This window comes from Gopherus evgoodei, chromosome 5 (genome assembly GCF_007399415.2).
Source record: "Gopherus evgoodei ecotype Sinaloan lineage chromosome 5, rGopEvg1_v1.p, whole genome shotgun sequence".
Taxonomy (NCBI): domain Eukaryota; kingdom Metazoa; phylum Chordata; order Testudines; family Testudinidae; genus Gopherus; species Gopherus evgoodei.
Genome location: NC_044326.1, coordinates 124,012,828 through 124,034,658, shown reverse-complemented (window position 1 = coordinate 124,034,658; position 21,831 = coordinate 124,012,828). Strand labels below are relative to the sequence as shown.

The 21,831-nt window shown below is 43.4% G+C and overlaps 2 protein-coding genes across 2 annotated transcripts in view; both read left to right on the top strand.

Moving 5' to 3' along the window:
- Positions 1-8,406: 8,406 nt before the first annotated feature.
- Positions 8,407-15,942, top strand: SPP1 (secreted phosphoprotein 1). The gene is made up of 7 exons (XM_030563893.1): positions 8,407-8,543; positions 9,932-9,998; positions 10,104-10,154; positions 12,386-12,490; positions 12,898-12,942; positions 14,091-14,357; positions 15,147-15,942. The coding sequence occupies exons 2-7, from the start codon at positions 9,945-9,947 to the stop codon at positions 15,573-15,575; spliced, it is 951 nt and encodes a 316-aa protein (XP_030419753.1). The 5' UTR covers positions 8,407-8,543; positions 9,932-9,944; the 3' UTR covers positions 15,576-15,942.
- A 3,996-nt stretch (positions 15,943-19,938) lies between these two features.
- The window catches only part of PKD2 (polycystin 2, transient receptor potential cation channel), a 41,413-nt gene continuing 39,520 nt past the window's right edge, over positions 19,939-21,831 (top strand). Inside the window, exon 1 of the mRNA XM_030565088.1 lies at positions 19,939-20,383. Within this exon, the coding sequence (XP_030420948.1) occupies positions 19,939-20,383 (445 nt within the window). The remainder of the gene's footprint in view (positions 20,384-21,831) is intronic.

Genomic DNA, 21,831 nt, shown 5'->3' with positions numbered 1-21,831 from the left:
GTATGTAGCCTACATTGGCTCCCTACATGCCCAAGCAGTACCTCCTATTGCAGTGTCCTGGTGCCTCCCCACTTCTGGAACCATTCCCTGCAGCATGCAGCTACACTTGTAGTACCTGTACTCTACACCCTACCTAAGTGTAGACCTGGGGGTTAGACTAGATGACCCTTGCGGTTCCTTCTCTCTATGCTTTTACAGCCTTAGTATAATGTGAGTAAGGTGCTAAAGGATGGCGGATACAAATGTATCTCATCCTCTGCCTTGAAGAGGGTCAAATGCACACATGTGTACCTAGCACACCATGTAGACTTGCTCACCCTTGACTTCTTGTATCATAGCTCTGGAATTAAAAATAAGCACAGAGCAGTGGCATGCTTTCAGCTAATGTAGTTGCAGTTGATTGAAAAGGATAATTTCATTAATCAACAGCTTCAGAACGTGGTCCATGATCTCCGTGCACTCAGTAGCATTACCTCAGTGTAACCGAGAACAGAAGTTGGCCCCTAGTCCTTTGCTTACATCTGCTCCTTGCCATGCTCTCCTGTTACCTTTTCTCCCTCCTGTTTTCCTGGTCATGTGAGAGCTGGAGATTTCCTTCATGCGGTGGCAGCAGTGATCAGCACAGATGAGAGCGAGCACACTGTAGCCCCAGATAGTCATTTCCATCATGTTCTGCTAAAAATTTTCCTGCAGTCAGTGAAACAGACATCTTGTGACTTTCCACAATTTCACAAGACTAAGACTACTTCTGCAGCTGCAAATAATTCCATCATTCCCCTTTTTTTTGTGCTTGGTGGAGAGAGAAAATATCATAAGGACTGAAAAGAGGAAAATAAATGAATTCAAGAAGGTGTGTGTGGTGGGGGAAACAAGTTTTATGTCACCAGCATTCCTCTTTGCCTCGCCCCTCGAAAAAAACAACTCAAAATAAAGTCCCAGCACTTTCAACCAGCTTCAGTTTTCTTGGAATTAGGGCCAGCTCTGGCAAGATGCTAAGTGTCTTCAAATCCCCCTGACTTCATTTACGGGGAGGTTCTCCAAAGCACCTAAAGGATTGAGGCGCACAGGTCCTATTACCTTTCCTTAATTCTGGAGAATTACATCTGCTGTGGTGCTCAGGCTTTGGGATTAATCAGAAGGGTAGTTTCGAAGCTCACTTCAGTGGGCACTAATGGTGTGATGGGTTGGATCACAGAAACCCTCTTGGGAGCTGCCACCCGATGTGCCAAGACAACCTCTGCTCCTGCTTTCCCTGCCAGCTCAGGACTCCAGCACCCTGTCTTGCTGAGCCAAACACACCCGTCTGCTCTAACAAAGACCCAGGGCCTGAATTACTTTCCCAAAGCTGCAGGCTTCACTGAAAGCAGCTCACAAAAGTGTTCCTGTCTTTAACACTTAGATTCCCAATTCCCAATGGGGTCTAAACCCAAATAAATCTGTTAGGTAAATAAAGCAAGTCCTCACTCACCTCTCCAGCACCCGAGTTCGTGCGGAGTTGGTATGGGGCACGCAATTCTGTCAGAGACCAGACACCAATGCAAGCTTTAGATTAAGTGTGGCCCCTTTATTAGGGGTGAGCATCAATATTTATACACAGAAGTAAACAAAGTGATTAACAAAAGATAATGGTCATGCATAATCAATCAAGATTTTACAGGAAAAGCAAGTTAACAAGTAAATGCATAGAGATAAAGGCTAATGGCTACTTGAGAAAAGGGGGTGTCATGAGTAGTTTGCAGGTCAGTGCTTTGTTCAAAAGGGTTCAGGAAGGATTATGCAGAGACAGCCAGTCTGGGTGTGTTTTGGCTCCCCAAAGTTCACCAAAAGTTTAGACCCAACAAATCCATTTTACCCTGTATAAAGCTTATGCAGGGTAAACTCATAAATTGTTCACCCTCTATAATACTGATAGAGAGATATGCACAGTTGTTTGCCCCTCCAGGTATTAATACACACTCTGAGTTAATTAACAAGTGATTTTATTAGATACAGAAAGTAGGATTTATGTGGTTCCAAGTAGTAACAGACAGAACAAAGTAGGACACCAAGCAAAATAAAATCAAATGCACAAACCTATGTCTAATCGAACTGAATACAGTTAATCTCACTGCTTCAGTAAGTTTTTTCCTTAGATTGGATCCCTTCCAGGCCTGGGCACAATTCTTTCCCCCGGTACAGCTCTTGTTCCAGCTCAGGTGGTAGCTAGGGGATTCTTCATGATGGCTCCTCTCTTTAGCCAGCTGAAAACCAAACGGAGGGGTCTCCCCCTCCTCACTCCTATGCAAAGTGCAGCTCCAAGATGGATTTTAGGAGTCACCTGGGCTAGTGACATGTCCATGTATGACTCACGGTTTTTACAGGTAGCATCCATTGTTTACATGCGACCTTGAATGTCCTCTTATGTGGATTGGAGCATTCCAAGATCCATTGTCTTTTAAGTGTTTCTTGATTAGGTACTTAATTTCAACATTCCTTTCTCCAGGAACTGACCAAATGCTCTGCTAAGGTTATTTAGAAACCAACCCAGTACACAGCCAACATTCATAGCATTCATAACTTTGAATACAAAAATGATATATGTATACAAATAGGATTAATATATTCAGTAAATCATAACCTTTACGGAGATATGTTACATGGCATATGTAGCATAAAACACAGTCTAAGCATATTTCCATAAAGCCTTATTGGAGGTACCACCACAGATGGCACTCAGCACCTTGCTGGAACAGCTCAGTATGCTGCAAGATTACATCCTTTGATTCTCAAACTCTTGACCCAAATGGTATCTAATACCTAGAGTCCCTAACAGCATACTCAATTGCCCCACTGGGAATTTGGAATTTCCTGCAGGTAACAGGAACATGTCTTCTATTCTAGTTCATATATAATACTAGTGCAAACTAGAACCAGATTCCTAGTTCATGTATAAAGTCAACACATTTAAACTTGGCACTCAAATCCATAGCTAGGCACCTAAATGAAAACTGCCTGATTTTCAGACTAACTTCAGGCATCCAGGTTTGAACTTTTTGCCTATTTTTGTTTTTGATGGGAACAAAAAACTGCACCCAGGGCAAACAAAGATATGTAGAATTTTTTCAGTTGTTTTAAAGCTCATATTAGATACTGAAATATATGATGACTCACTTTTCACACTAGCAACTGAAGTGACTTGAAAATAATCTGACAATTCTGAGTCCAACTAATCTCTGAGCTGTTACTCTATAGATGGCAGTATTAAATATGTCAATGGGGCATAAGAATTGGAGAAAGATCTTGCATGGACTTTTGTAGCTGGCATTAAATACCAAAGGACAATAGTTTAGCGGGATTAAATTTCAGTAAACTGCAGGCATCTTGAGTCTATATCTGCCAGTGTCAGAGCCAGCCTTTGGGCCCTACAAAGCCCAAGACCTACTTTTAGCTCACAGCACCTCCGGTTTGTGGAGCTAGAAATGTACAAGAGAAAATCTCAGCTCTCAAATTCTGAAGAGTTTCTAGATCTTTTCTCTTAAAAAGAGGTTTGAAAATGTAAACTGATCTTCAGGCTTGGAAGAAGCAAGCACCTTGGCTCTGTTTCTGTAGTAGGGGCAGGGATGGAATAAAAAATTACATGCAGACAGTTTTAATGTAGAATGACTCCATTAAATTTGGATTGTCTCTCAAATAATCATCTCCTAAGATCTTCGGGCACGGTCTGTGCATAGTGTTGTAACCAGCAGACCTTCCCAAAAATGCAAAGGCAGGTTCTGGAAAATGTATTGCAATCAGTCTCATTCACTGAATAAGTGTGAAACAAAACCTGCTGTGTTCACAAGCTGCTTAGCCTGACACACAGGCATGCTTGGAACGGTGGAGGGAGTGACTGGGAAACTGACACCCATATTGTTATGGAACTGCCTCTAAATCCACGCAATATCTTCCTTTGAGGAAACCAGCTTCTTCCTGGTCTCTCACTTTTTCCCCTTTATTTAATGCTTCAGTGTTATTCAGGAAACAAATATTTAGATTTTGCATGGGACCTCGAACCTCCAGTTGAGCTTAGCCTGAGTTAGAGATTCAGGAAGTACAGCGAATGGGGATGTAGGATGCTCACAGAGCGACAGAATTCGAGAACCCAGAGCAGACTCCCTTTCCCTTAATTTTTGGCTGCTTCTCTGAACTGAACCCTCAGAACCTTATTACTAGTAAGAACAGAGCAGTGTGATGGATCTTGCATGTGAGAGGACCCATGATCCCAGGATATTAACATCAGGGCCGGTTCCAGGCACCAGCTAAGCAAGCAGGTGCTTGGTGCGGCCAAGGGGAAGGGGCAGCTCTTCGGCGGCAATTTGGTGGCGAGTCCCTCAGTCCCTCTCAGAGGGAAGGACCAGCTGCTGAATTGCTGCCAAAGAAGAAAGTGGCGCAGTGGGGCAGTGGAGCTTTTTTTCTTTTCTTTTTTTTTTTGCCCCTTGGGGCAGCAAAAACCCTGGAGCCGGCCCTGATTAACATCATCACAAATTATTCGAAAGACAGTATAAAGTCCACTTGAATTGAACATTTAGGATTATCCATAACTTGGTGGTAGCCATTTTGCATTAATAAACGTCATTCTGATGCCTGAGAGTGTGACAGCCTTGTAACCAGGGCTGGCCCTCGATCAAATGGTGCCCCAGGTGAGGAGCATCTTCGGTGCTCTCCCTCTATTTGTTAAACTTTTGAATACCTTATTTTTTATTGCATGTGTAGCCAGTTTAATGACTTTGATGCATGATTTATCCCTGTTATAGAAGATGATAAATTTGCATGATAGGATGTGTAAATCTGTATTTTTCATGCTAACAAGAAATTGTATTGTTCAGTATTGTTCTGGAGTGTCCAAGAATTAAAGATTAATCTTTAATTGAAGATTATGTGATGAGATGAAACCTCCAGGAATACATCCAACCAAAACTGGCAAACCTGGTTCTACCGTCATATAAATATTTACTTCTAATAGTCTATTGCACAGATAGTAAAGGGTCTTTGTAATGCTAAAAATATGGGTCCTCATTCTCATTTATACTAAGGCCCCTACTGCTCTAGCAGTATAGAAGGACCTTAAAGAAGATGTAAATTATATGGTATAAAGGGACTATAGTGTAAATGTGCATCAGGTTCATGCTTTCACCATGACAGTCAAAACAACACCCAAATTCTGGATCAGGAGACCTATTGACATGTTGCATATAAAGGAAGACTAACATTTGGGGCCAATATTTTCAAATATAGGTACCTAAAGTTAAGCACCCTATTTAGGTGCCTACATATGGGGTTGTGTGTTTAACTTTGTGCACCTACATTGGAAAAGTCAGACCTTTGAATGTGATAAGCTTGTGTTTTCAGACACAAGGATCACTGGTGCAGTTTCTTTTCCAAAGTATTCTGCAGCCAATTTTTCTCTCTCCAACACGGATGTAATTAAGCTAAGTAGAAAGAGTGCTCTTCAGGATATGGAAGCAGATGTTATGGTATATGGAGATATACATTGTCTGTGCAAAGGCAAAAATGTGAGCTGTAACTATGAACATGTCTCCTGCTCTGGGGCTTTAGTTAAACAGAAAATTCAGGGGTATTTGGGATATATAACATAAGGCTAAATAGTCCAGTTTTTGAGGCACTTTTCAGCAACATCTCATTCCAAAATGCACTGCAAAAATGTTTTGGTTGTTTTTCATATAAACCACTATTTACTAGTAAGCCTGCTTTTCTTTGGGAAGTTCTGACTGCAAAGATGTTATTTACAGGAGCACTGCCAAGTGATTTTTTAAAATAGTTTTTCATTTGTGTTCTTAGAAACTTGGAGATAACATGTTTGCCTTTCCCAATTTTGTCCTTTCCATCTGGAAGACATTGTTCCCTATCCCTCCCACCTCCTCTTTCTTATGGTGCACAAACCAACAGGGCTTCACGTTGTTTTTGTTCTGTTATTATCTTGTCTACCAACAAGTGAAGAGGTCACCAATGAAATCAGTGCGGTGTCTGGCACATGGCTTTGTTAGTTAAATTTAGCACCCTCTGGTGGCTAGGTGGTTCCCCACTGCAGTAACACAACCAAATTCTTACAGGATCATGAAGTAACAATGGCTGTAGTTTTACTTTTTGGTTAACAGAGCTTTAATTTTAAAATAAATGAGATGGAATTGTAGAAACAAAGGACATACCATATACAATCAGACTGCTGGTCCATCTGATGTGGTGTCTTGTCTCTTTCAGTTGCCAGAATCTGATGCTTCAGACGAAAGCAAACCACATGGCACTGACAAACTAATGCAATACTTTACAAAGGACAGAAGAATCTCTCCTGAGCTTCCTGGGGGATGAACTTACACAAGGAAGCAAGAAGAACTGATTTCTATTATCTTTATCTCAGGTGGCTAGTTTATAATAGTTTACAGTATGGAAAATTTGGAGCTGTCCCCCTAAACTAATAACCAGAAACGTTCACTAAAAGTGATACCTTTTACTAACACTGTGATCCTATAGTCCTCATACAAGCAAACTCCCACTGAGTTAATGGGAGTTGGCCTGTGTGGGGACTGTCCGATAGTAAAGGGGTCCAGACTGAGTCTGGAGATGTGCGATGTGTTTATGCAATGGAAGTACAGTGAAACTAATACCAAAAAATCATCATAAGGCAACCTCCAGCTTCAGTGACCACTGCAAAGTGAACCTAAACCTACTGAATAAGTTCTGTTCCAGCTTTATTAGGAGATGACTTCCACTAAACAACCACATGTTGTCACTTCCATAAACAGTACATATAAACCACCCCAAGGAGATGGGCTCAAGATGAAAAGTTCAGCTCAAGATCTAGATTTAAACCTACCCAGAGTCTGGATGTATTTGGATCTCAGGTTTTGGTTCAGACTTGTGTCTAGTTTAATGGTATATAAAAAAGAATGACATTGATGCTAACACAGATTATTACTCAGGACATAGCCAGATCATCTGCACAATACAGTATCAGACAAGCCAGGTAAGCCAGAGTTCTGAGGGGAAATACTCCATCAAAAGAAGGAAGTCATTATACAGCAGGAGAGAGAAAGACTGTGGGGGGTGGATAATGGCCACATCGAAAGGCAGATTGGAATTTCCCACACAGGCCAGAGGAACTACTGTCAGCTCCTGTCACTGTATTGAAGACCTAGTTCATGATTTTAGAAAAAGATAGCAGCATTGATAGTGGATTTCTACAATGAAAAATAACCACGCTTTAACAGTCTAACACCACATTCCTGATGTTATCCAAAAAGGAACTAAGTGTTGTTAAAAGATCATGTGTCAAGACAGGTGAATAGCAGATCTTGCCTGCATGCAATTAATTGCATCCCCATGCAATTGCATTTTGCACATTTCCAGTTACTTGGTGGAAACTCCACCATATGCAGATTCCAGAGAGCTATTTATGTTGCCCCTGTATATACCGTGCTCTTCAGATTTAAGCATTTTAAAATGGTAAATAAAAATACAAAACTGATCCTTCCATTCCATTCTAGCAGCCAGTTTGCTTCTGCTTTCAGTAAGCACCCACCTACTTTACAGCATACAGGAGTTCTCAGCTGGGCAGCACCATGCGGAGGAGGGAGACCTTTGGTATTACTGTACTATGTTTCTTGCTGAGGAGTAACCACAAATGACAGACATGAGACAAGTGCTAAATTTAATACAGCTTTACATAAGCTGATTTTGCATGAAAATATAGCAGTTTACTGACAGTCATTTTATGTCCTGTCCCTGGATTACAGCAAAACATCGCTGTTGATCCTTAGCTCTTACAAAATCAATACTTCTATAAACCGGAGTATCTGTATAAACAACGGAAACAGGCTGTCTGTTCAGCTGTCACAACAGCGTTCAGAAGCACTGCCATCTGGTGGTAGTTTAGAAATATAACCTACTAACTATGAGTACCCTGTTAGGGGTCCTAGGGTTAATCCTTGGAAGATGGTGTTCTAACAAATACCCCAGAAATCATTACCTATAAGTAACCAAATTGACTTTTATTCAAATGGCTGGTTACTGAATAAACTTCAGTGTGAATAAAGTTGTAAAGTATCTGAGCTCTACCAACCAATTTATGCTGATGTGCTTGTGAAATTAATAGATGCCAAGGCCAGAAGGGACCACTGTGATGATCTGGTCTGTGATCCCTGAAGTCCTCCTACGTGATACTGAATGCTGTGTGTTCTAACTGGTTAATGATATTGAACATAAGTAACATTTTAACCATGGAGTAGCTGTTGTTTGCTTTGAAAGCCACAAAACCAAAAAGGAAGTGTAGGAGAATGTGGGCAGGACAGTGGCAAGAAACCTCATGACCTCATCCTTTCCACCTCCAGGGGATTGGCTGGCTGATGTCTGGAACAGCATTTAAATTCCAGAAGGTTGCAGATGTCCAGCAGTAGAAGAGCAGAGAAAAGGAAGTCTGAATTCTTTCAGAGCAAATTGGCTTGAGCTGCTGCACAGTGAAAGCTAACAACACTTTAGATTCTACCCTTCTGATCCAGACACCAAGAAAGGTAAATGCACATTTCACTGCCTAACATTTGGTGCTGCGTTAAGTTTTTATTCATGTGAACCTCAGGCAGTAGAGTTTTAAATAGTCTAGTTTTTAATTCAACTTTAAAAACATTCTAATTCCTCTGTTGAAGGGTGAGCCTTCAGAGCAGTAAAGTTGTCTTAAAGAGGGCTGCAGCACATTATGTTAAATTACCATTTTAGATCTGTTTGTTCATTTAGGGATGGAGGAAGGAGGTGGTTTAAATTCCTGCCACTGAGTCAAGTGCTAGAAATTTGAAGCTGCCACTTGAAAACAAGAGTGTACTGCCAAAATGTAATCATTGTCACATCACATGCCACGCTCTTCTGCAGACTTGCAGGGCTTTGAATGAGCACCCTGGATGGGATATTTTACTTTTCTTTTATAATAATTGAAATTTCATTACTTCTAGTACAGTATCTGTTTAATTCATTGTTTAGAACATAAGAACTATTATAGAGGATCAGACCTATGGTCCATCTCACACAGTATACTGTCTTCTAAAAGTGGCGGGTGCCAGATGCTTCAGAGGGAATGAACAAAACGGGCCAATTTATTGAGTGATCCATCCCCTGTTGTCCAGTCTCACCTTCTGGCAGTCAGAGATTTAGGGACACCTAATGTATTCCTTCCCTAAAAGCAAATATTTCTGTCTCAAATTTCCTTTTCTCATAGATTCTGCATGGGGTTTTTCATTTTGTGGTTTGGTTGGTGTTCTGTTTTGTTTTTTAATTTGTCCTTAAATACTTAATCAGATACATGGCCTCTTGGCTTCAAGTTTCTGGAAAGATTTGATCTACCAAAAAGCAGATTTTGTTCATATAAATTGATTTTTGTATTCATCTTATTGCAACTTTAATTCAAATTATGTTCTGAAAACTAGATTTATACTAACGGTAAGGGAGACAAAAAAAATTGTCTTGCTTTCTCTGTTTGTATGAAACTAAACCGGTCCTTTATCAGCATTTTTCTTTTATTCCTAAAGCTTTTCCCTCATTAGCTCAAATCACCAGATCGCAGGACTACATTTTGTGAGGGACTGAACATCCTCAGCTCCTAGCTTAACACTTTGAAGTGTCAGGTTTAAAACTCTCGTAACACTTGAGTAGAGACTCAGTAATGAATTAAAAATCTACACAGCTAATTCTTCTGGCGTGGGATTATTGAGCTTCTGCTCCCCTCCTCTGATTAGCTGCAGAACAGGGCAGAGGTTGCAGAGACAGAAAGAGAATGGTTGGCATGGAGAGTTTGAATCCTCAGTGGAAACTTCAGCTGAGCACAGTGGAACACAAAGAGAGAAACAAAAAGCCTATAGCATACTTGCAATTTTTTGGTATTGTCAGCTCACAGTTACAATATCTTTTCCAGGTAAAATATCACAATGAAGATTGCGGTGCTTTGTTTGTGCCTCATCACCATCTCCTTTGCATTACCAGTAAGTATATCAGACATGTAACAACAAGCAAAAAGTTGTATATTTCCTTCACAAATTAACAGTGAATGTATAGTGAAAATTTCTTTCCTCTCTTCTCCCCACAAGGTGAGTAAATTGAAGCGTCGATCCATCTCAGAGAGCTCTGAAGAAAACCATGTAAGCTCTTTTTACAGTCCAACTTCTCTATCATTCCTTTACTTCTTATTTAATTGTCACCACCTCAGCTACGTTAAATTGCACTTTCTGATTCATTGTAACTATAACTGTTCACAAAACTTTACCTAACTTCAATTTTATGGCCAGATTCTCATCTAGTGTAAATCAGTGTAGCTTCATTGACTTCTGTGGAACTATGCCACTTTATACCATTTGGGTATCTGGCCTAATATCCTTAAAAGATGTGCCCTTGCATATCTTTATAGATCCATTTGTTTAATCACAAACTTTTAAACTCAAGCTCCTTTAAAAAAAGAAGTTACAATATGGCATAGTCTTAATGATTCACATCAATCACTGTGGGCTAGATTCTGATACTTTCATTCATCTTGAGTAGCACCTTACTCCATGAATGGACCCATTAATTTCAATGAGACTGTTCTCAGAGTATGGTACGACTCAATAAGGGTGTCAGAATCTGGTGCTGTAAGATCACCCCAGAATCTCAAGTTACCATAGAAGTGGAACTAATGAGTTTTAAAATCAAGGACACCTCATTATAAAATAGAATTGTTTTGGTAAGTTTCACTATTATATTTATATATGCACTACACCACGGTATGCTATTAAATGTATTGCAGAATATTTTGCAAAAGTCACAATGTATCTAAGAATGAGTTTCATATTCAAAAATAGATAGATCCACATTAAATGCATGGACAGAACACTCTGATAAATGTACACAACAGCCCACTATCCAAAGGCCTGATCCTATGGAGTACTCTACCTCCTCAGCTAGAATGGATTTGAAGGCACTCAGCACCTGCCAGGAGGTGCTCTGCACAACATAGGATAGTGTCAAAGGAAAGGTTAATTTATGGCACATTTGGATGTGTGTGCTGCATGTATTTGTCAAATAGTTCTAAATCACATACTGCTGATTTAACAAGCACACTCCACTCTTTGCCCTTATACTCTGTGCCGCCCCAGTGAAGTCACTGAGACTCCAGATATGTTAGTCAAGATAGAGTTGGGCTCCAACATTCCAGAAAATGACTAGCCACAGCTGAGGTGTTCGAGGAGGCGAAGAAGCCGAGGCATAGTAAGGGCTCCCTCCTACTGCATCTAAAGCATTGGGCACCCCAAATGAGCACAGAGTGGTAATGAGGAAATGGGGACATAATTTCTCTCCCTCCACACAGCTCCGCAGGTGCCCAATGGGGAGTGAGTGGCAGAAAGCATGCTCATCCTGCACCCTGCTCCAGCCTGAGCCCGAATATCAACATTGCAATGAAACAGCCCTTCAGCTCAAGTCCTGTGAGCCCTGGCATGGGCCAGCTGCAGGTTTTTCTTTGCTGTTTAGACATACCCTGAAGGAGACTGTGCCTCCTAATGTTCATGCTGGGGCATTGTCACACCAGGCAGCTCCTTACTTAGAGCTGTATCAGTCAATGACATTCTCATTTCTTACCTTTTGAGAGAAAAGGTCTGGGCAAGGGACTCTTCTGTTTATTTCTTTAGAAAATAAATGACAAAATTGGTCCAGGTGCCAGTTAATGCTTAACCCTTGTGCCTCACATACCATGATTGCCTAGTAACCGCAGGTAATCAGGTCACACACCAGTACAGGCTTAGACCAATAACTGAAATAGTGATAGCATGCCTGCAGTGTTGGAATGAGTAAGCTAATAAATGCACTGGACCCTATTCTCCTTTCATTTACATTGACTTCAATGGAGTTACTTTGATTTATGCCAGTGTAAATGAGAGGAGAATTAAGCCCATTGTTTGATTATATGTATTTTATGTAATGAGTGGTGCAACCCACAACATTTGGATTCAAATCCAAACTACCCCCAAACTAGGAGGTGTTTGGTTCTGGGGGTGGTGGAGGAGAGAGTGTTCTGATTATGACTGACACAGGAACCAGCTGCAAAATTCTAATCTAAACGTTCACAAGGTTCAGGAATGTTTACCTCCAGGAGTTTGGTACAGACATACCTCTCATATTATGTCCTTTCACATATAAATATATATTTGGATTGTTGAGTTCTTCCGCACTTTATTCCATCTTAGTAAATGAGTAAAAACAAATGAGATACAAAGAGAGCAGGAATTTCACATGCCATATCTGCATGAAAAGCAGCTTCACCATTTGTGTTCTCCTCAAGTCATATGCTCCTATCTGTTTCATCTTAAATTGTGACCTTGGTTCTTCTTCTTATTTCCAGGATTCCAGGAACCATCATTCTAACAGACATCACCATCAGCATGTGCATACACAATCACGTATGAGACCAGCACAAACACAAGAACTTCTGGAACCACCTCAGCAGGTAACTAAAGCCACACTATATAGCAACCTGCAGAAATGGTTTCTATAAATTTCTCTTCTAACCCTGCTTTGCAGGAAAATTTTGTACAGTAAGAAAGGTAGCATAGAAGAGCCTTAGTGATAGCCACAACGGTAACTATAGCAAGCGTGGAACTTCTATCACCTCCCAGAATAACAAACCTAGAAGAAGGTTAAAAGTAGAGCAGGTGGAAATTTTTCTAGTTTCCTACAAAAATGTGTCACAATTCTTGTTGTTGCCATTTTTAGACCAGCTGGTCAAAATTTCTCAAAGTTGAAAAAATTTGAATTGTTTCCACAATTTTTGCGTGAGAATTGTCATAATTTTTTTAGCAGCTGTATTAGATATGTTTCTCCACATTTACATTTCCTTTTCATATTCTTTTTCAGGACTGTTTTTTTCCAGATGAAAGTGTTGAGGACACTGAGCAGCAAGTAAGTCTTCATCCAGACCTCAAGCCTTGCTGTATACAGCACAGCAGCAACCATATCCCAATATCCATTTTTTTCTAACAACATTCTCTTCCAAAGTAGTTCCTTTGACATCTGTTCCTAAATAAAACAAAACTCCTGACAGGATCAATAAAATATAAAGCAACCAGATTTCTATAATTTGCACAGCAGTTTACAGAACCCGAGGCTTTATTCTCCCACTGCAAAATGTAATTAGCTCCCACTGAAGCAGTGGGAGAATGAGATCTGAATAACTAATTAGATTGAAGAAATCAGCACAGTAGATCCCCAAAAAATCTACATGGTGTTAAAGCAAAGGGATCCACAAGTGTGTATTTGATGGATGTCAGCCTCTAAACAAATTCTGCATCTGTAGTGAAACCGTTTGTGACAAAACCTCAATTAATGAACAAACCTATTAACACATACATAAACCTGAAGGACAAACCTTAGGAAGCGTGCTGTCCCCTGCCTCCACAAAGGGATTAGGAAACTCAACAATCATCTACTTGTGTAGTTCCCTCCGGCTTGTTCTAACTGGAAAGAGTAGAAGTGTTTGCTGAAATCCCCTTGAGGAGTGTCAGTAGCTGTGGAAAATAAGTTACTGCTGGGCCAACCAGAAGTAACTTCTGGACAAGTTGTTACCAGAAAATCCACCCAGAACTCAATGGAGCATGTTAGAGAGGACTGTTCTCACCTTTTCTGGATCCTGTGTCCCCAGAGCCACAACACTCAGGGATTCTAGGAATATAGGAGGGAACACTACAGAGTTGCTGATTCCCCCCCCCTGCTTCCCCGCTCACACACATTTCTCCACATTTTGCTCCAAGTGCACCAAGCCACTAGTTCATATCTAAGATACTGCTACATTCTGCCTGATTAGCACCAGCTTTCCTACTTGGCTCTGACCTCTCTGCTCAAGCAATGTGTCTCATCATGGGAGTAACCTGGAGGTGCTACCACATTTACCATGCCATGGTAGGATCTTATCGGCCTGCCTCAGCTTTAGAATGTACAACAGTGTAATACACTTTGAGAGAGCCACAGAGAGACACTGTAATAATATTAACCTCAGATCTATAACAATGCAATTGCATGCTGCACTATTAAATTGTTTCTATGCTTTTCAGAGCCTGCCTGAGCCAGCAAGTGTAAGTAACGAAGATGATGGTGATCATGATGATAATGATTCCAATGACACAGATGAATCAGATGAGGATATGGTCACCAATTTTCCCACTGATGCCCCAAAAACTACACCTTTAACTCCTGCCCTCCCCACAAGGGGAGATAATTCAGGCAGAGGAGACAGCGTGGCCTATAGAATGAGGGCAAAAACAAAGTTGGCAGGCGTGTACCATAAGAAGTCTAGTGAGTTCTACAAAGCTGCAGGAAAGGTAAGTACCATTTGGCAATGGTTGCCGAGTTACCATAAAAGGAGGAGGATGTTCAAAACAAAAATTTTTTTGTGGGCATTATCCATGGAGGAGATTGACAAAATTACAGGCAAAATTAGAGGGGTGTATTTCCACTTGTTATGGATACATAACTCATAAAGTTAGTAAATATTATATTCCTCTATGCACTGAGATAGGAAAGTAGTCCCACTGTTCCAGGTGGCCAGCAGCCTCATGGTATAATCATATGTGAGACTTGAGGCCAATACTGAACTGATGTTTCATATAGCACTATAAAACATTTGTTATAGCTCTGTAAATGTACAGTGCTTTGCAGAACATGGATAACCTCAGGGGAGGTGAAACCAGGATGGCAAGCACCCTCACAATGGAAATATTTTGGGAGCTTGACCACTGCCTAAACTTGTGCACATCATGGGTGGGGGGGTGCAGCGGTGAAAGCAGGGGGAAGAGGGGCTGGAGTAGCTGTCTCAGGGCCTGGAATCAGGCTAGGGAGCAGAAATGAGACAGGGAGGGGTGAAATGGGCCTAAGAGCAGGTAGGAACCGCCCTGACCCTCCTTCCCAGCCTGGAGCAGGCTGCTCTCAGTACCTCCCCTGTTTCCCCTCCTATCTTGTCCCCTCCCTCCAATAACCTATACCTCTTGAAGATCACCTGAACTCAAAAGGCATACCCTGCTTCAGTGGAGTATTGCAGTATTTAGTGATTCATTGGCTCTTCATAATCTAGGATGCCTATTAATTATGCTTTACCTTTATGTTTGGCACAGTTCATCATACATAAGGTCACAGAGGAGGATGACAGCAAACCAGACACAGAAAGCCAGCAGGTGGATTCCTCCGAAGCCCAACTTGCTGCACACCACTTTCCACGGAAATCTGACATTAGCGTGGAACTGGATGACAAAAGTAACATGCAGGACAGCAATGAAGTCAACAACAGGCCACACGATAAGAGCATGGAAAACGACAGCCCACAGCAGCTTGATTGTGTGGAGGCAGACAGCGACAACAGCAAACCTTATGTCACAGAAGACAGTCACATGAGCACTGAAAGCACAGAACAGCAGCAGGTTCAAACTGAGGACCTGCAACAGGTTGATGGTATCCCTGAAGTCAATGATAGCAATCAAACTTCTGAGAGCATTGAAGACACTCAAGAGCATAACAGCATTGAAGACAATGAAGTCGCTCTTTAAAATAGAAAAAAAGGGGGGAGGAAGGGGAAACAGATTCATTTCAAGAATTGTTTGCAAATTTAAACACATTGTGATTTTGATCTCTAGCTGTAGCTGTGGTTAGTGGCAGCTTTATTAACCAGGCAAACTTAAGTATGCAGTATTAGCTCTCCTTTCCATTACAGAAATGTAAGCCCTGCTACTGCATATTTTACTGTGCTATTTGATTGTGATTCTGTTATGAAGAAAAATATAGAGAAGCAAGACAAATATAGTTTTACACACAGAGCGAATGTTACCTGATATGATACTGTACTTAAATGGGTTTAGAATTCCAGTGTATATTTTGTTGTATTTCGTGAATTCAATAAAACTACAAAACCCTGTACATCTGTATTGTGTCAATGTAATTAATGGAGACTACACATCATACTGAGCTCACCAATTCTTGCTCAGAAAAAATGAGCTGTATCGATGAACACTGCCACTTTAATTTCCTAAAATATGAACAATATTTAGTCACACAAGTTTCAGGAGTATACAAAATTAACAGGGACTTCTTCCATTATCACAAAGAGTTATCGTTACTTTAGGAACAAATTGGAATGGAATCTTATCACTTTATTTACGCTCACATTGGCTGCTAATGTCACGACTTCAGATTTATCCCTTGTCTCCACAACACACACACAAATTGACGACAAAGTAATGTAACTGTACCCTCAAAATATTATTGAACATATAATTAAACTTAAATACTGTGCTGCCCACTATGGGCCCAGTTATGCTCCCAAAGAATGCACTATCAAAATTTTTCGTCTACTTATGTGGGAGCAAAATCAAACTCTTTCCTTCTGTCTATCCCTTCTATATTTAAACTATCACTTCCACTTTTTCGGTCTTGCATGTTAAACTGAGGCATTTCAGTTGCCAAAGTAGTGAATAACTCCAGTGTTAATCCCACTTAGGACAGTGATTGGCAGTCTCCACCTCCCGATAGAAATCCAAAAAGGAGTTTGTCATGTGTAATGTTACCTAGTAACGCAAACAAACAAACGTGTTCCCCCAAAGATTTTTCTCAAACTGTCCCTATCTATACAAGGACTTTGTAAAATTTACATTATGGATCCACATTCTAGTATTTTCCTTCTGTACTCAGCAGCCATTAAAAAAACAATCCGATATGTTTTTGCTTTGTAACAACTGCCAAACCGGGACAGAATATGAAAGAAGAGATTATTGGATTCTAAAAACTCTCCATGAGGCTGCAATAAATTTGCACTTTAGTGAGTCTGTAAATGATTTCAAAAGGGGCTTGGGTTTTGTTTTGCATTTCACATTTTAAACGTAAAGTCTGACAAGAATCTGAATTTTCTACGTCAGTAGCTTGCAAGTTTTACCTCTAGTGGCATGATTCTAAAGCTAAAAAATGTTAATTTCTGTTATATGCATGTCTTGCCAATAACAATACAGTGAAAATTGCTTCTGTGTTGAATCTCAGTTTTGAAAAAAGTACAGAATGAGTAAATTTAATCCAGTATGGAATACATTTAATCAACTGCTAAAAGAATTTGTGTCCATTAGGAATACTTACTCTGTGACAAGAAAATGACATTCTCTACATGTTCTAAAACCTTTAAATCATAGTCTAGAGCCGAGGTCACCATCTGGTTGATCATGATCAGCTGGTCAACCCTGGAGTCTCTGCCAGTCGATTGCAATCTCCGGCCGCTAAAAGTCCAGCAGTGCAATGGGGCTAAGGCAGGCTCCTTGCCTGCCCTGGCCATGTGCTGCTCCCAGAAGCCCTTCTGCCCAGCCCAGAGCCCCCTCCTGCACCCAAACTCCCTCCCAGAGCCCACACCCCGCACCTCCTCCTGCACCCAAACTCTCTCCAAGAGTCCACACCCTGCACCCCCTCCTGCATCCCAACACTCTGCCCCAGCCCGGAGCCCCATCCCGAACCCAAACAAGGGCCACCCAGAGGGGGGGCAAGTGGGGCAATTTGCCCAAGGCCCTGCAGGGGCCCCCATGAGAATATACTATTCTATACTATTGCAACTTTTTTTAATGGAAGGGGCCCCTGAAATTGCTTTGCCCCAGTCCCCCTGAATCCTCTGGCTGGCCCTGACCCAAAATCCCTCTCACAGCTTGACCCCCTCAGCCCCTCCTGCACCTCTTTCCCAGGCTCAGCCTGGAGTCCCCTCCCACACTCTGAACCCCTCAGCCCCAGCCCAGAGTCTGCACCCCCTCCCACACCCCAACCCCCTTCTCCAGCCTGTTGAAAGTGAGTGAGGATGGGGGACAGTGAGTGATGGGGGGTGCAATGAGCAGGGTGGGGCCTTGGGGAAGGGGTGGGATAGATCCTGGGTTGCACTTAAATTCAAAAAGTGATCCTGTGCGTAAAAAGCTTGGAGACCATTGGTTTATAGAAAAAAAGTCTAAAATAAAAACAACAAATGAAGAATGGGGGAGAAGTGAAAAAATATAATAAAAGGCAAAAGCATAGGCACTATGCTCACAACATTTTTTGTTTTTACTATAAAGACTTGTAATTAATGAACATGCTGGCTTATTACTAGATTTTTTTCCCCCTTGCTCTCTGCTGAGCTGGGGGGAAAGCAATGGAGACTGTAGAGCACTGTGTTGCCCTGCTGAATCGCCAGTATGCAGGAAAAAGGAAATAATATTCTCAGATCAAAGGGGATTATTATGCTTGGGATAGAGTCACAGGCTTCCTGAGAGCCAGAAAAGGAGAGAGACAGCTGGGCAACAAGTCGCAAAGAGGCAAGTTGAGCTCTTGTTCCTGGCAGGTAGCTAGTAGCAGCCAGCTGTAGGCAGGAGCACAGCAGTATTGCCAACACCACAGGTCGACCCAAAAATATCACAAGTTTTTTTCTAAGAAAATCTTAGGTTGTGTTTTTAGTCAGTGTTTTGATTTTTGAACTCCCCTTCCCTATCCGCAACCTGTGAGACAATTAGTGTTGCCCACTTGAACTGAATAGGGTGATTTTTGGCATTTGCTGCAGGATGCCAAGGCAATACTGATACAGTGCACAGGGTTTACAATGACACTCTGCTACCTTCATAATCCTGGCCTGGATGGCCTTCGGACCCCAAAGGGCTGGGTTGGGGAGTCATTTAATAGTTCGGCCTAGGATAGTTGCATCTTTTGACGCTAGCCCAGCTCTGAAGGCAGAGCCACCGCCAGCAGCAGTGCAGAAATAAGGGTGGCATGATATGGTGTTGCCTTCAGAGGTGGTTGCCTGGGTCGCAGCCACCACTCTCTGGCCACCCAACTCTGAAATTAGCACAGAAGTAAGGCTGGCAGTACCGTGATCCCCGAAAATAACCTTGTGACTCCCTGCAATTCCTTTTTGAGTCAGGATCCCCAATTTGAGAAATGCTAATCTCCTCTATGAACTCTGTAAAAGCACATGAAAGACCAGATTTCACGGGTGGAGACCAGATTTCACAGTCCTTGATGCATTTTTCATGGTTGTGAATTTGGTAGGGCCCTATCCATGCCTAATGGGCAGCATGGAAAAAAGTGCAAAGACAGTTGTGGGAGAAGAGGGGACACGTGTACATATGTACACACACAGACTAAAGCTTTGGTGGGGTGGAGGAGGCAGGTGAAAGAGTCAGTTGAATTTGGGGTTTAAGCCAATGAATAAGCACACTAACCTTTCCCCAAACCCTCAGGCTGGCCCTCAGGCTGTTTATGATCATAATCACCAGGAGTCCTCCTGCAACTCTGAACTGTGGCTAAAAGACTTGTATTGTAGGCTCACCCCAAATGCTAAGAATGGCTTTGGGTGGAGCTGTCACAGAAATACTGACAAACAGCAAATCATCATCTTGATTTATTATTAGCGACTGACAGGTCTTCAGTACAGGGTCACTGAAATGACTGGGACTCTGCCCTGCCCAGGGAGGATTTTTGATGCGTGTAGGTTTATGGTATGTGCTTGTTTGGGGGTCTGCGTGCGTGTGCATGTCACGGAGGTGTGTGCACACAGGGGCTGGAGGGATGCGGGTGCAAGGGGGTAGGAGGATGCGAGGGGTAAAAAGGCAGAGGGGGGCAGTGGGTGGGGAGAGAGGATGTCGGTGTGTAAGGGGGTGCATGGGGAGGGAGCGGGGCGTGGAGGGCAGGAATAGGGCAGGGCCGGGGAAAGGGAGGCGGCGGTGGGTGGCCAGCAGTGGGCGCGCGGGTCTGAGGCGGGAGGGACGTTTCCCCCCCCGGGCCGCGAAGGAAGGAAGGAAGGTGGGCGGGGGCCAAACGGGGCGGGGCTCCGGGGGGCGGAGCTCTGGGGGGTCCCGGGGCGGCAGCTCCCCGCGCGGTCCCGCCCCGCGGCTGCGGAGTCTGGGCGGCTGCAGCGGGCCGATGGCGGGGGCCGGGGGCGCCAGGGCCGCGCTCTCCTCCCCGGGCGGCGGCGGGGGGCCGCTGGCGCTGGGGCCGATCCAGGAGCCCGCGGGCGGGCCCTACTCGCCGCCGCCCTCCTCCTGCTCGCGGCAGGCCTGGAGCCGGGACAACCCGGGCTTCGAGCCGGAGGAGGCGGCGGCGGCGGGGCCGGTGCTGCAGATGGAGATGGACGTGGAATGGGGCAGCCGCGGGGCCGGCTCCTCCCCCGGCGCCAGCAACGCCCGGGGCCCGGCCGGGGAGCCTGACAGCGGCCGGCGGCGGCGGAGGCGTGGGGAGCGCGGCGTGGGGGCGGCTCCGTGTCCCAGCCCCGCCGGGGGGGACCCGCTGGCCCCACACCTGCCCCCGGACGGGGCCCCTCCGCCCCATCGGACCGCCTGGGCCAAGAGGCTGGCGCGCCGCTTGCGAGGTAGGAGCCAGCCCCGCTCTACGTCACCTCCCCCGGTTCTGCCCCGTGGGCTGCCCCCCCCAGGTTCTGCCCCCTCCTCCTGCCCCGTGGGCTGGGGCCCCTCACCCAGGTTCTGCCCCCTCTTCCTGCCCTGTGGGTAGGGCCCCCCCATGTTCTGCCCCCTCCTGCCCCGTGGTCTGAGGCCCCCCCAGCTTCCTTACATTCAGTCCCTTAAGCCCTCCCACCTAGTCACCCCCCTGCTTCGAGTTCTTGCCCCTTGTCTTTGCCATTTGGAACCTTATACTCCATTCCCCCAAGCTCTGTAGAACTCAAGCTCTTCCCTCTTTCAGACCCTTTCACCCTCATGTTGACCTCCCCCCCCCATACTTCTGTTTACAACCTCAGCCCCTTATTTTGAACTGCCCCAGCTCTTTGCCTTTCTTGCTTGTGCTACTCCTCCCAGGTTGTCAGTTGCAGGTAGGGTGACCAGACAGCAAATGTGAAAAATCGGGACAAGGGGTGGGGGGTAATTGTAGCCTATATAAGAAAAAGACCCAAAAATCGGGACCGTCCCTATAAAATTGGGACATCTGGTCACCCTAGTTGCAGGGGATGCTTTGTAGGGTAGAGATCACACTGAGGAAATGTAAGTCTGGCTGCATCCAGAATTTGCAACTGTATATGTGACCTTTTCTGGAGGCACATCGCCCTCTATCTTGACACCAAATCTCGGAGTGACCTTGGACCAAGTCCTTTTGTCTCTCTGCCTGAGGCTCCCCCTCTATATAATCAGATTGATGGGTACTTACCAGACAGAGATGATGTTGGGAAATTATCTTTTTGTACAGTCCTTTGAAGTGCTGTCTAGCTGCCAATTTTTGATTAGTTGCCAGAGTAAAAGGCACTGTTGATACACAGTTGGCTTATATACATCATCTATTTGTTACAGTAGTCTCAGTGGCCCACTGTAGTCCTATTGCTGAGAAAAATTGACATTGCAGAGATGCTCGGTGGGGTCCAGTTTTGTGGGGTCCAAGGCCTGGGCAAATGCCCCACACTGTTTTTCTTTTTTGTTTTTTGCAGTTGCATAACGTCAATATTCGTAAAAATTAAAAGGCTTCAGTATTTTAGACAGGATTTTTCTTCATTTCAAAGAAAATCTTTGTAATGGTGAATGGAGTGAACCACTTTTTCAATAAAGTTTGCAGCTAAGTGGATAATCTGAACTGGTGCAAACTGGCAGTGAACAGATCTATCAAACTGTATTCAGTTTCAGGCCTGTGGTTTGCAAATCGGACAGTTTCTTGTCCATTTATCAATGACATCCCAAAAAATTGTTTGATGTAAAAATATTCTGTGAATGGAGCTTTCTCATGTCAAAATAAATGCACTGTATTTTTTATATATGTTCTATTCTGTGCATCCGAAGAAGCGAGCTGTAGGCCATGAAAGCTTATGCTCAAATAAAT